The 16,167-nt window shown below is 30.1% G+C and overlaps 1 protein-coding gene across 9 annotated transcripts in view; it reads right to left on the minus strand.

Moving 5' to 3' along the window:
• The window catches only part of LOC143224335 (UDP-N-acetylglucosamine transporter-like), an 88,905-nt gene that overhangs the window by 20,987 nt on the left and 51,751 nt on the right, over window positions 1–16,167 (minus strand). For all 9 annotated transcript variants that reach the window (XR_013013373.1, XR_013013345.1, XR_013013349.1 and 6 more), the window contains 3 exons: window positions 11,072–11,252; window positions 5,709–5,827; window positions 337–470 (listed from right to left, as the gene is read on the minus strand). Coding sequence is in view for 4 of the 9 variants with exons in the window: in XM_076452730.1 (XP_076308845.1) it covers window positions 337–470; window positions 5,709–5,827; window positions 11,072–11,252 (434 nt within the window). In the remaining 5 variants the exon portion in view is untranslated. The remainder of the gene's footprint in view (window positions 1–336; window positions 471–5,708; window positions 5,828–11,071; window positions 11,253–16,167) is intronic.

Here is a 16,167-nt window from a genome sequence, read left to right on the forward strand (position 1 = left end):
CACAATATTTGTATTCTTCATATTAAACAGAGAAGTTGTCTATTTTATATCTGAGACAAAAATCATACATTGTTGGATTTTAACATAACAGCACCAAAAACAAAAGCATAAAATATTAACAAAGACACAAAAATTTGTTCTTATTTTTCTTTCTTCAATGTGACAAGCTTGCAAATGGAGTTTAACCTGATCAGTGCCGTAGATGAGATAACTCGTCCAAGTCAGCAGGTTAACATGCTACATAACTCTTCTGCCATTATGCAAATCCTACTTCTGCAAACATCTCTCTTACTAATGTACATTTAACCTTACTTACAATGTAGTATCTCTACTTACCTGTTTGGCCTAAAATCTCCCAGGATAAAATATGAAAATAGGGTTGACAGTACAATCGATATTGATGTAGCAAATCCTTTCAGAATATTATCTGCATATTTGATAGCAGTAGCTACCACTAAACCACCGAATGCCTACAAGAACAGAAAGATACACTATTATGCAACTTTTCCAGGAGTACACTATAAAGATTTTAATGATAGGTGTTGTTAGTAGCTGCAAGTAAAGTACATTAGTTTTTATTTTGCTTAATTCCTCTTATTACAACTTATGATATATCATTATGCATGGAACAATAGTGGTAGCAACAATCTCCTATTATACTATTATTCATGCCCAAAAAATAGATATCATGTCCTGTTATTTTCTTATTTAAAATTCTTAATTTTTAGATTAGAAACATAGGAACACTATGTACCATCAGTTTTTGCATTAGATCACATTTTTACTCATTTGGGTATATTTTGGTTCAGTAACTACTACTATTTATTTTTCAAATGCTTTCAATATTTTTCTCTGCATCTCAAACTTACAAAGCATAATACCTGTCAAACCTATTACCCATATAAAAAATGCAGTTAATGGTAAAGATGTATTTAATTTTACAGAAACTGGCTTCAGAAAAATGAAATTATTTTTTGATATAAATTACGAAATAAATAAAGTACAACATTATAATACTTCGACTCCACATGTAACCTAAGTTTATAGCTCACACAGTACATATTACACTAAGACTTAACCCCTGACTTATGTAAATTTTAATTAAACAGTGATGAGGACCAGAATAATGAGATGTAAACAGGGGTATAGTGTGGAAATAGGATATAAAGGTAGTTTTAATGGTATGCTAAAAGAGAAGAAGCTTAATATGTAAAATATGAATTACAGAATATTATGTTGAGGATATCAAAATTAATAGCAACAGGGTTAAATCTATTTTGGTTTCTGTTTGGAAAATGTTATGGTCAAATCATTAGGGTGACAGATTTTTAGAAACTATTCAGGGTGGTTTGCTTCAACAATTTTTAAAGAACCTATTAAAACAATGCTATTTTAGATTTACTGTTAACTTATAATAAAGAAATCTTTCATAGGATAGAGATTAAGGAATATTTGGGTGCATGTGATAATTTCTCAATTATATTTGATATCTTACTGATCTTTTGGTTTCAGATTTCAAAGAGAAAATTCTGAAGAAATGAAACAAGAATTACATACTGTAAAATGGACAATTGAATTATTTGGAGATACTGACCAAATGTAGAAAAATTTTCAAAATAAATTTTTAAATATTCTTCTCATGCATGAGAAGGGGGGTTGTAGGTAAAAACTAGGTTGGATCAGAAAGGATAAAATTAAAGAAAAACATTATAAATATAAGAAGAGTAAATTCACAATGCAATGATGGGAGTTTTGGAGAATTATAGAAAATTAAAAAAGTTGGAAATAAAAATCTATATGTAAAAATATTAGCTGAAAATGTAGAAATGAACTAAAGATTTTTTCAAATACATCAAGGGTAAACAAAATATCAGGATGGGAGTAATATCTTTAAAAGGATGACACTTGGTGTTCTGATGATTATGGGATGGATCAGCTATTAAATTTTATGTTTTATTCAGTTTTTACTAATGCAGATGTAAGCAGTTATTCCTCAACCTGAACACTTGCTGGACGAAAGCAACGTTGAATACATTAACTCTAAACTTGTTAAGAAAACATTAGGGTGTTTAAAGAATGATAAAACATTTGGCCCAGAAAATATTTACCCAAAGGTTTTGAAAGAGTTAAAAGACTTGGTATGTGAGTCACTTGCAATAATTTTTTCAAGTCCTTGAATAGTGGAAAGGTACCAAAGATTGGAAGTTGGCTAATGTTATGTATCTTTCCAAGAGATAAGATAAAAATTGTTCTAGTAATTATTGACATAGTAGTTTCACATTGGTAGTAGTAAAAGTTTTTACAGTTTGATAAAAGATGCTTTGTAAAATCATTTAATAAACTTTTGTTGGATAGTCAGCATAGTTTTACTACGAAAAACTTGCCTAATTTATCTTTACACATTATTTGAAGAGATTACTGCTTATGTAGATGAGGGTACAGATAGAGATTTTTTGGATTTTCAGAAAGCAATTGACAAGATACCACATAAAATACTCAATAAAAAGTTTTCTCTATAGGTGTGGAAGACAGACTGGCTTATTGGATGAAAATCTAGCTTGATAGAAGAAAACAGAGGATTGTTATAAATGAACTCGAGTCAAGTTGGATTAATGTCATGAGTACAGTTCCTCAGAGCTCAGTGTTAGGACCTTTGTTCTTTTTGTTCTATTGAAATCAGACAGATGAAGAAATGATCAGAAGATTATCTAAATTTGCTGATATAGATTACTTAGTAAGTTGGTTGAATAAATGGCAGATGATTTGTAATTGTATTAAACACAAGGTCATACATGTGAGATATCACAATTTGAATTATAAATATTTAATTTTGATGGGAATAAGCTTAATAGTATTATGGAATAAAAATATCTTGGTGTTCTGGTCCAACATTCTCTTAAACCATCCAAGCAATGTGTTATTGCTAATGGCAGGACAAATAGAAGTTTGGGTTGCATTTAAAAAAAATACTGAATGTAAGTGTAAAGGCAATATAATGTTATTGTATTGGTCAATTTTGAGTTCCTTACCTTAAAAGCAACATTGAATTCTTTGAAAGGGTTTTGAGAAGGGTTACTAAAATGATACCCGGGATGAAAAAGTTGTTGTACAAGGATTGATCAGGATCTCTGAACTTGTTTTTTTTTTAAGACTATTAAGTAAATTGATAATATTGATGCATCATCTCTTTTTCATACTTAATAGTTACTATAGTGAGACTAAGAAACATAAATACAACTTTTGGTATGGAAGAAATCATTTTCAGTTAAAACAGCTTTATTTTTCAAAAATGATGGTTGACTTCTGGAACAGGTGGCCTTGGAATATGGTGGATGCAATTTATTTATGAGAGGTTAAGAGAAAGCTTGAAAAATATTTGATAATAAGGGCTGACTTTGAGGTAATTTTTCTTTAGTTTAGTTCAGTGAACATGACAGCCTTGAAAGACCAAAAGGCCCCTTACTGTCCAATGATGTTATGTAAATTTCATTTACCTTTGTATAGAAGTGAATACTTTTTCAATAATGTTTTGGTACATGTCATTTTTATGAGTTTAAAATGTATTGTGTAAAAAAAAAATTATTTACTCCAAACTCTACACATAACCATATCATTATAACACCCCCAGATATAAAGTCATATTCAAAAATTATTTTTAAAGCAATTTTTTATCACTTAATTTTAATATTAATTCAAATACTAAATCCCCAAAAAAATATGTCTTGGAATCAAGACATACAGTTGTGTATCTTGCAGCCAAAATAAACAACCTGCTATAAAATAAACTACCCTATATATTTTAAAGAATCTGGTTAGTTCTACCAAATAAAGGTCTGCTCCTAATAATATAATTGGAATCTTAAATTTAATACTGGTTCCTGCTGCATGTCATGTTTTAATTTGGTATGGTTTGTTGGTGAGTATTGGCAAGAAGTCATGATATCTAATCAAAAACACCTTACATGTGAAAAAAAAAGGTGCAGCAAAAACTTAAAGGAATGATATAATAATTGACAGCCAAACTGATAGTTACACTTATAGTATCAATAAGAACTTTACATTAAATATTCATTCATTAGTTAGCTAGGCTGCCTTCTTAGTTTTACCTACCATCATGCCTCAAGTTTTAAAAAACAACAACATTGAATTTATATCCAGATTACCTCCTAACTGAAATAGCTAACTACTCAGACTGAAGTTATTGCTTCACGTCACTAGTGGTAGGATTAGTATATGAACTTACAAGAGATAAAGTATATGCTAGTCCTAGTTGCTAGCTGTTCATTAAGTGGTATATTTAAAGTTGAAACAATTAGTGGCACAGCGGTATGTTTCCATACTTACAACACTAGAAACTGGGTTTTCATACTCACAGTGAGAAGAACATAGATAGCTCTTTTGTAGATTTGTGCTTAACTTCAAACAATGAAACTGAATTTTTATTCATTTAAAATATTAAGTTTAGACCACAAAAAATGTAATGTCCTATAACGATTATAATTCAACTGGCTTTCTAATTAAGTAATAAATCTTTTAAAATAATTCCTTTGACTCATCAAGGTGACTAGATAGTAGCTGAGACTGAAACTGTGGGCCAAATAATTCAAACACATTATAAAAATGAGATAGCCTTATAAGGAATTTAGTAATTTAAAATCTTCCATTTCTATTAGTTATAAATAATCCAATATTAAATGCCAGAAAGAATTAATAACATTTTACGAATGACAAGATGCCATGATATGGAGGGTATCGTATGACTTTATGGTTTATATTTCAGTAAAGCTAAATGATTGGAAGTTATATCTTTAGATTATGTTTTTAAAATACCAATATTATAAGCATGTAATTTATATTAAAAACTCAGGAGCTCAAATAGAAATAGAATGAGTATATAGAATGAGCAATTTGATATTAATAATTCAACATGGAAGTGAAGACTGAACATTAATTTAAATATTTCAGTGTGAAATTAAGAAATTAAAACTTATATTAAAATTTAAACTATGACTTAAGTTTTGATAGAAAGTATATTAAAATACATTGATAACACAGTTGTTTAATTACACTTTGAATGTAATTCTGTGAAAAGTTGTGATATGTGCACTTTGACTCTTACCCATCACACAGGTTTATCCTGAAAGCTATTTTAAAATAAATTTGACATTTCTAATAATCAAAATTTACAAGAGTGAACACTTAACTTTCCTCTTCACAATTATATCATTCACAATTATGATGAACAAAATTTTGCAGACATCTTTTAGAAGTGCATAATATTTCTAATAAAACACTTTACATTTTCAACTCTGGAGAAAAGTAATAAACAGCATATTTCATATATAATAGGCAAACTGTATAAACAGAAAAGAATGCAGCAGTTTTGTCTTTTTTTTTCTTCTTTGTTCACAAAATTTTTGATTTGTTTGAAGATTTGTCTTTATTCATAAGCTCTACCTAGGATTAAAGCCAACTTCTCTTTTAAGGTATTATGATTGTTTTCCTACATACAGTAATATTATTGCTATTAATGTTTCAGGCACATCAGACTTTTAAGACTTGTCCCACTTTACTGATATTACTTTCAATGAAACAACTTTACCCTAAGAAAATTAAGAGCACCCTACAAAATATAACTATATGCCCAGATCTCATTTTTGTACCTTACTTAATATATATATATATATATATTATTTTTCAGGACTTACCTGAAGAAATACAACTAGCCACGTAATATGGTTGTAACCTTGGAAAAAACCTCCTTCTAGTACAGCATTTTGATCATTTATAAATACTGCTATTAATCCAAGCAGACAGCAAAAAATAGCTGAAAAATAAAACAACTTTTTAATTAGGTTTCATAACTTTAGCAAGCATTCTACATTTGTGTTGAATACTTCATTATCAAACAAAATTTCTTAAAACATTGAACAATTTTTTTTCTTAGTAATACAATGATACTGAAGACAACTTAAACAATGCAATTCCATAAAAACAAACAAGTATTAAAATAATAGACAGTGGAATTATCTCAACATTTTGGATCTAAAACCTTTTGTGGGATATTGCAAAAGATACTGTTAAACTTCACTTTGGATTCTATATTACTCTTAAATTTACTAAATCTAGAAACTTGAAAACCACACCAACATTACAGTAAATACAACAACAGTTCAAATAGCATAACTGTAACACACCTGCTATTATTTAAGAATTTATATTAAATTTATGCCTTTAAAAATAACAATATGTAGTTCATTTCTTTAACTACACAAACATTTTAGAGCAGTCAGTAACAGGATGTTGGAAGTTAATAGTTTGCTTGAATCATTGCCTCAAGCCAAGGATGCATGTCATAGTGGTAATTCAAAACAACAAAAAGAGTTCCCTTCGGTTAAGGTTTTCGCTTTACCTCCTGTCTAGGGGTGTAGCTTATACCCAGGTAGAGGTATGGTGTTGAGGTTTGCTCAGATATGTTGATCTGGAAACAAATCTCCCCTGAAGCATAATAAGAATAACTGCTGACTCAGGAACCTTAGTCCGATCAAAAATACAGCATAAACACAAATTTTCCTTTCTTTGTTCAGTATTTTTCTTTTTCATTTCTGTTACATCAGGTAGAGAACATCCAATTTTAAGCACTACGAGTTGTTCAGTATTTAAAGTTTTTAGTGTGAATAAGAACCAACAATACCTTGTGCAAAATAAAAATGTTATTTCTTTATTTTATTTTTTGTGTCCATTTCATTTTTCTTGTTGTGCATTTTAATTTTATCCTTCAGAAGACAAATTTTTCTAGCCTCCAATTATCTGTGAAATTTACAAACGATCTATTTAATATTATTTTTTTAAATACAGCATTTATTCTGTCACCTTAACATCACTGAATGCACACATATATATTAAAACATTTTTTTATGAACAAATCACCAAACATACAATTCAACTGAATTTTATTCTTAAATTTATAGTAGTCATACAGTCATCCATTTATTATGAGCAGTTTATCTGTGCATAATAATACAGAACCTTTTCAGATGTATATCTGATTTTCCACTGTAGCCACTTCAAAGTACATCTAACTCACATACTAGACACATCCTTCTTATGAGAACTCATTGTAAGTTGCTTTTTCATTGAGATTGAGGGTTTGTGTATAATTTATGAAATAATATTGCTGTATTCTACTTCAATTGCATTAGTTTGTAAAACTAATGTTACATGAACTGCCAACAGAATTTAGATGTAAGAAATACATATCCAAAATCATTCATATTTTTCAAAGACCAAATGTAGAATGCTGTACAAATATCTTATGAGTGGTAACAGATGAAAATTTGCAATAGTATAAAGAGAAAAATACAGATTTTACCTGAAATGTTAATACCCCAACAGACCTTAAAAACATTAACGCAAATATAAAATTATCAAGTAAAGAACTGGTATTAATTCATTCAATACCCAATCAAATTCTAGTGAATACAAAAATAAAGATATTACAGATAAAACAATATCAAATTTTACTATGTCTATGCAGAGAGACATTGTAATGTTCCTAAACTGAAAATGTTTTTCTGACAGGTACTCACCTCCCCTCACATAAATAGCTGTTATTGTTCAGTACTGCCATCTATATGCAAACATTGTTAATATGGTAATGAGTGATTCTAATGTGTGTATGTTGTAAATCATTACGTAACTTCCCCTATGAAATTCTACCAAACTACCACTTTAAGCTTTGGGATAAAATGGAATCACTGATTTTCAGTGGGGGAAAAGTGTGGAAAATGTGAGGGGAGGAAAGTATTTACCAGAAGTAAAATTTCAGTCTAGGTAAATTATAACTTCTGATACTGTACATATATACATATATGGATAGAATTCCACACTGAATAGGTGAATGGATCAGCATAAAGGGGAAAAAAAAAACAAAAACATTCTTCAAAAACGTCTAGATACTACTCAAGAGGAGATCTTCAGAATTGAACGTATGGTGTGGTAGACTGTATCCATTTCTGAACAAGATACACTCTTTGTCCATCTTAACAAAATGTCACATATATGGATGGAAGAAAACAGAGGGGCACAGCTAAATGGGAGAGAACTATGGTAAGATAGGGATCTGAACCATATAATATCTATGACATTCAATTTCAAAAAAATATAACAGTATGTAAGAATGTGCCCATAGGTGTAGAGTAGCTAGGATGTAACAGGCCATACATAGCAAGTCAATTACATCAAAAACACATCACTGGAAAATGATATCTACACATGAGTAAGATAAGGATCATATCATTGGTAAGTCAACTACAATACAAAACCCAGCCATCTAGGTACCAACAGGAAAATAATACCACAAGCAAGTCTACTATAAAGTAGATTATAATACAAAGCTAAACTCATTAGTCATGTTTGTAGACATACTGACATTATTGTTATGCAAAATATTTTATGTTTACTAGACAATGCTAAATTTATTTGTCTCCTAGAAAATAGTTCTTTTCATGAAAAAATTTCAATAGTATTTTATTGTTAAATAATTTGAAAATTACAAAATTTTAATAAAAATGATCCCTTTCCATTTTGAAATAAAAAATTTTCCATTTCTTGATATAATATTCTAACAAACTTATGCTACAATGTTGACCCTTTGTAGACCATTACGAAAAAAAAATCTGCTTAACATTACAAGATTCTAGGGACAGGGCTCAAGTTTTGCTGTCATTCTTAAACACTTAACAGAGAGAACAGTTACAAGAGGTAAATTTAGATAAGTTGATATTCTGCATCTATTTATGAATTTTATTTAGTTTTTCAAGCAGAGTTACCTGGCAACTGTCACATAGGATAGAGCTATTTCCATATTTCAGTATCTTTATTCTTACAGGTCAGAAATAGAAAGAACATGTACTGTAAATGTAGTATTAGCAGTTTCAAGATAGAATTGTTTCAACCTTCATAGTATACTTTATGTGTTCTCTTTATTTAAACACACCTTAACTCTTTAGTTTTTACATTTGTCTTTGCACACCCTACCACTACACCTTCATTTAGTATCCATTTCATAACAGTAGTGTTTTAAAGACTTTTTACGCTGCATCATTGGCATCCAGTATGGACCATTTTCAATTTATTTGCATTAATTCTTCTATTACTGTTCTCATTTTGCCTTGATCTAGGTGGTGTAACTTGTAATGATGAAACATCAGCTTCTTATATTCTTTGTTATCCAATAAGATCCACATTGTCTGTCTTATCTTTTTAGGGTTACATCAAAGAATGTTAAGTTGGGTAATTTTGATGTGAAACTGACTGAAGAGTGGAAGTTGTTTAGGAAACAGTAAAATTTTTCATGCTTCCATACACCAAATGTGTTGTCAATGTATCTGTACCATACTTTTGGAATTAAACCTGTCAAAGGCTTTGGTTTCCAGCATATACATTAATATTTTTTTGCAAGTGTGCTGCTGCTTTGTTACTCATTGCTACTTGTTTTATTTTTTGTACAAAGTGTCTTTTAATTTAAAGTAACTGTTTTACAGAAGAAAATTAAACACCAGGAGGATGGTTTTTAATTGATGTTTTGTTGGAAAGGTGTGTTGATTAAGTAAAAATGTGAAGTTAATGATGCTATCTATAACTTCTTCTGTGAATATAAACGAGAATACAAGGGGATTAAGCTCAAATAAAATAAAATGAAGTCAGTACATACTGTTTGTGTGGAAGAAATCCTTTATATTATTTAAGTGTGATGGAACATACGTAGTTTAGACATGGATTAAGCAGTTGATCTAGTAACCAAAATATAGTTCATATTTCAGTCATGCGCTGTAATGTGTTTTAAAAGTTAAATTTGTATACAGTCTTTCCACACAGTTCAGGTTTCTGGCTATGGGACAGTTTTACTTTCATTGGCAAATGTTCCAGCAAAACAATTTCTTCTGATGTTATGATTTATCAAATTATAAACTAAGAACATTCTCTCTCAAAAAAGACAGAAGGATACTCATGTTACCATTTTTTTTTTCACTAATACTAAATCAGGGTTTAAAAGAAACATTTAAAATCTGCCAACTGTTCAGCAATTACATGTCTATTTGTAACTTAAAGTTATATGGGATTATCTATGTACACTATTATAAATATGCGAATTTATTTGTAATCTATATAGATTTAAATATCATATGACTGGTGTATTTATGTGATTTCTGAGTTTTTTTTTGTTACATTTTTTCTCTTAATACAGTCTTATTAAATCTTACTGATTATAATATTTAAAAATCACTTTATAAATAATTCTTGAATTGTAATTACACTTCCAAATATTATTTTGCATTGTTAACATAGCTTGTAAACTTTGAAATTACAGCTTCTAAACTTGGCCTACCTCGAAAGATATTACTGAGATTAAGAGTAAATATATTTTTAATATCAATGATAATCAATAGGTGATTGCATGTAAAGTAATCACTACAGATTTTAGTTTTATTGTGTAGTGATTCACAAATAGTTAGTTAACTCAGGATATAAAATTCCTCACACAGGCTTATAATATTGATCACTTTGATCAACATATTCATGTAATTTTCTTTTTTCAGCTGCTGCACAATTATTATTAGCCTTACACAGCTTTGAAAATGTATCAACTTAACATATTTTTGAAGAAAAACATCTTTTAATGTTATACTTCAGTTACCAAATAATTTATTTTGTTATAGTTCTGTATATATACATCAAATTACTATTTATTTGTATACATACCTACATATATAAATAATTACAGCATAATAAAAAATTATTGGTTAACTCTTCACCACAAACTATAAGATGAAAATCACTAAAAAAAACTTGAAAATAATTGAATGCATTCCTCATTAAGCCCATTGTTTATTTTTAAAATAGAGTTCTAGCTTAATGTCAAGAAAATAAAAATCACTGTAGGTTTACTATTTTGGTTCTGTTAACTTGATGTCATTCCAATATAGCACACACACACACACATTATTTCTATAAAAAATAAACAGAGAAAACTGTGCACTTATAATGAAAGATTCATAACAGAGCTTACCTAACTGAATATTCCTTATCCAAAGAGATTGAGGTGTTCCTTTCACAAGTTTCTCAAAATAAACCCCGCTAAATCCACTAGAAAAACATGCAGCAAAAACTGCTAAAACTCCAATAAATTGAGAAGTCATGTTGTAACCTTCAGTTACACTTGATGAGTTACTAGATGTTGCTTCTGGCCACTAGAAGAAACCAAAGACTTTTATACTTTCTGATGAGAAAAAAATTGAGCTTGAGAAAATCACAAATCTGAGTGAATATGAGTATAAACTAATAAATTAAACATTATAATTTAGCCTTCTGAAAAAACTATAGGCATTATTAATTATGATTAAAACTGTAATAGCAAATTGCATTCATTATCAGTTACACAGTCTTAATAAATGAGTATTTCAGAGTTAGAACATAAATGCCAAAAGTTAACAAAAGAGTTGAAATTAATCAGCCTAAAATTTGTGATAAGAAGTTCTTTAAATGCATAAGGCTTTTTTTTCACATTCCTCTTAATTTATCACATCACATGCAGTTTGAAAATTATAGCCATGTTAAAATAGCATTTCACATCTATTTTTGATTTCTGACAATTTACTGCCCAAGAAGCCTTTCATTCATGCTGGATGAGACATAAAAGGTGCTCTGAATTACTCTACACACACACACACACACACACACACACACACACACACACAGAGAGTACAATAATTTTGAAGTTTAAGTGCCAAAAACATTCAGGCCTGTACACAAAATGTTTGAAAGAGGAGTTTTAATTTATGAGATTAAAAGAAAACGCATATTGTGCAAAGTACAATCAGCATGTTACGCATGCTAATACTATGAAGAATATATGGGCATGCACCCAAAAAATGTGTATAAAACATATACTACAAGATTAAATGTAGCTTAAACAACTGCTTGGCAGTTCACACAAGATCCATAAACATCCAATGGAAATCAACAAATCATCATTCTTTTGTAGTATTGCATGGGGAGCTAAACTTAAATTAACATAAATATGTATGTTTTATTACAATAAAGTACTGTACTACCCAAGTGCAGAGTAGTTATTAAATATTAAATTATATTACTAAGCTAAGCAACTCTATATGACAATAGTATATTAATTATTACACTCTTTTGCCATCATATATATACATGTATGCACTAGTGAAACAACATGTTAGCAAGCTACATTCTTCTGGATTACTTTTCCATAAAGAACTTGCATACAATTTTAATGTAGATAGCTGTGTCATAATTATTTTATATTAAAGCTAGAGCAATCAGTATTTCTTCACCTTGTGTACACTTTGGGTGATTATTCAATCAGCAGACAGAAGACACCAAACATTCACGTGAAAATGAACTTAGTGGCAAAGGGTTTCAACAACATAAAGATATTTAGTATATGAAGCATGTTTTTAGCTTTTAAGTAGTCATCCAGTATCTCAGGCCTGTCATGGAGGGGTATAAAAATCCATTTTGTCTTCTATAAATAACATTCTTCATCAAAAACATTACAATTTGCAAATATTCCTTGTAAAAATTTATAGCCTGTCTGATATCTGAGAAAGACCTTCTTGTGTAGGTTCTGATAGCACAAGTTTCTAAACTAATACTGCTTGCATTACATGTGCATCAAATCTGGAGGAAAGATTATTGATAATGTGGTCAATAAAAATAATAGTTACTGTTTTCTTAATCTTCTGCAGAACTATGATTTGTATTTACATGATAGGCATATCACTGACTAAATTGTGGCATGCTAACAATAATAATTAATATTTAATTTGTTTATAATATTACCATTGTGTTTGAAGCTACAATGTGAATAATCATCCATGCTCACTCTTAGTAGGGTCAATTCTTTATAGCATTGTTCTAAGGGGAAACACCAGAAACAATGTTTTGGCTTGGACTTTGCATATTGACAGAACTTCTTTCAAATAGTAAATGGAACACTGTAAAGCTGTTATACACAAAAACTAATTCAGAGAATTCTAGTATTTTTTTAATAAGCCATAGCATTTATTTATCTTCAGCAACCCAACTGTCATTAAACATTAATTCAAAATAATCATCTCCATATAAAATAGTCTCATACGTGTTAAGAAAGAATGGATAACATAAAAACGAAAATTTCTCAACCTTGAATATTCTCAACACAGCATGTAATGCATACATTTATACATTGAGTAGCAGAAAGTGTCATGAAGCTGCTCTGCACTGGATCCAACATAAAATCAATATCTCTGTAATTGCACATACAATATCTGTTGCTTTGATCTTCTACAGGCTAACAGCCAATAAATTCTTCCTTAATTTCACAGTTATCATCTACAAAGTGGAGATATACTGGTAAAAGTTTCACATTGTGAGAAGACACTTAATCAGCAAGAACAGAATACAAGCCAGACTCTTTTACTTTATTAATAATTTTTATCAAATTTAATCACATCCTATAATGTTGAAGATGTTATTTACTGAGCAGGCAGATAAATATGTAGCATTTTTTGCCTTGGAATGATATAAGTGAGCTCTCAGCATTTCATCCTTTTTAATATTTATACCTTCAGCATTGCCACAAAATGCTAAGCCTCATTTTCCTATAAACAAAATAGTGCAAACAATTTGGTGGAGGGTATATTTTTTTTTTAGTTTTACCTGATTCTAGGGTACTGTTGGCAATCATATCAATTCTACTTGATGATGAATATCCAATTAAAGACTTGAAAATATCAGCAGCCTACACAGAATCAGGTAGGTAAACAAGCTTAGAATTGTTGCTTAATGTACCACTAATTTTTACCCAGTTGTTAATTACTTTTTTGACAAGTAAAACTATCAAACCGACTGTGCACTAGAAAAAGAATAGCAAAAACCCTTAAAAATGTCATACAATTTTGGGCTGTATAGTAATTTGGCTTGCATTATGCCTATAGTTATTTTAAACTTGCTGCTAAACCCAAGAGAAAAGGTGTTATGAAAAATGTATGGTGCTGACACATGATCATAAACATAGGAATACTTTTCAACATCTTATAAATTACTAATATTACTAATGATAACTACACATTTTTTATCAAGTTATATTGTTGGGGTCAATAAACTGCCAATGGCAATGTATGACTCAGTGAGTACAGAAATTCCATGACACATATCGGATGAATGCATGATTGCTGTAGTGCAATGCAATGATGATAGTCCAGAAAGAATGGATGTATCAGTGCTTGGGTGAGGTTCAAGCCAACCAGAATGCACATCATTAATGTCATCACCACAAGAATATAGCTCAATACTGTTAATCTCACAAGTTTTATATTTATCATTGGCACAAAACAAAGACTGAGATGATGTATAAAAATAACAAATATGGCAATGTTATAGAGGCAACCAGTAAGTAGCTTTAATTTAACACAACAATTCAGTTTGATACATAAAAAAGGAGCAATGAAAAAGACCTAGCAAAAGGTGCCATGAATAAGCATCCTACACATAAGTGAAAAAAAAAAGATAGGCATAAAGAAAGAAAATTTACAACTAGAGATTGATGATCAGAAAAGTGGAAGCTAGATGTTGAAAAAAGTTACAAAGTCATCAATAAGAGGGCTTCCAAAGTAGGAACCAATCCACTGAAACACCACAAAATGGAAAAAATACTTAGTAGGAAGGATCAGATATAAAGTTCATTGAACAGCAATTTTAAAGCTCTTGAGTTAACAACCGATTCTGATGGATGTAGGCCTGAAATGACAATGGAATTTTCCTCATGAATTACAAAAAGATATCAAGGCATATAAGAAACAATTCCGCTAGAGATAATATTGGGTTGAGGAATAATTCGTGAGCGTTTTTTCAAGTTAAAAAAATATATTCATAAATGAAACGCTTTCGCAAAATATTTCATGTCATTTGGTAGATAATTTTTTGCTCTAATAGATGGTGTGTTTGATTTTCATATGTCTTTAATTTTTGCTTTCATTTTCAGCTCATTAAATGAAATGTCAAGTGGACAAAATCGAGCATTTTCGACACCATCTGCTTTTCGCATTTAATTTCTTGCAATTTCGTTTACAACAATGCATACTATATACCTAGGTATTACATGAAATAAAGTATCATAATAAATGTTTTGGGTGTAATGTGTTCATGCATTGAAGTATTGTATAGTCTTGCATGTAATGCTTGAATGAAATTATTTAAAAAACGCTCACAAATTATTCCTCAACCTAATACATCAGAAAAGGCATAGGTGTTTGAAACTGCCTTCACCCAGATGAGAGTGTCACTGATGAACACATGCAGGTTCAGTCCAAGTGGCATAAGAGAGGTGACAAGTGCCATATAAGAATTACAAAGCAATCTTGAGAATAACGGGTAAAATAGAGGAATTGATATGAGAGAAAACAGTAGATCTCGGGACAGATTCCACTGATTAGTCAAGATTCACTAAAGAGGATACAAATAAGTTTGTCTGAGAGGAACAAGGAAACTGATAGAAGCTACAGGCACAAAAAGACAGAATCTCCTACACAGAAAGAGGAGGAGGAGAAAAGAGCTTTGGTAACCAGAAGATCCATGTTTTGACAACTTATAAGAAAAAATTAAGCATGCCCCACAAACAACTTGGAAAAATACTCCTAAGTGCATCAATACTGGGTAGGAGTCCAGGAAACTTGGAAAACTTGAGCATTCAACCAAAATAAAAAGATTTGTGAAGGAAAAGGGAGACCGCAGCTAAGGATGCTTCTTTGGATTGAGGTAAGGAGGAGATAGTTGTTCATATAATGGTGGAAATGTAGACACTATAAATGCATTCTCTTTGCATATGTTCTCAGAAGCAGACTTAAAATGTATATAGCTATTGCTAGCTTCAAAAGATAGGCCTAGAATTGAAAATTTCAACCATTGTGAATGAATCAGAAGAAGTGAGAGTTGGATGGATAAATTGGAAAGTGAAGATAAAAATTCAAAACACCGTCCTTGGTTATATACAATCTGGGAGAGAACATCCACTTCATGTTGAGAAAACATTCCATCCTTAACTGGAGGAAAGCAAGATATTTTATTCAAGGATCAGATATCTATGAAAGATTCCCA

This window comes from Tachypleus tridentatus, chromosome 1 (assembly GCF_004210375.1).
Source record: "Tachypleus tridentatus isolate NWPU-2018 chromosome 1, ASM421037v1, whole genome shotgun sequence".
Classification (NCBI taxonomy): domain Eukaryota; kingdom Metazoa; phylum Arthropoda; class Merostomata; order Xiphosura; family Limulidae; genus Tachypleus; species Tachypleus tridentatus.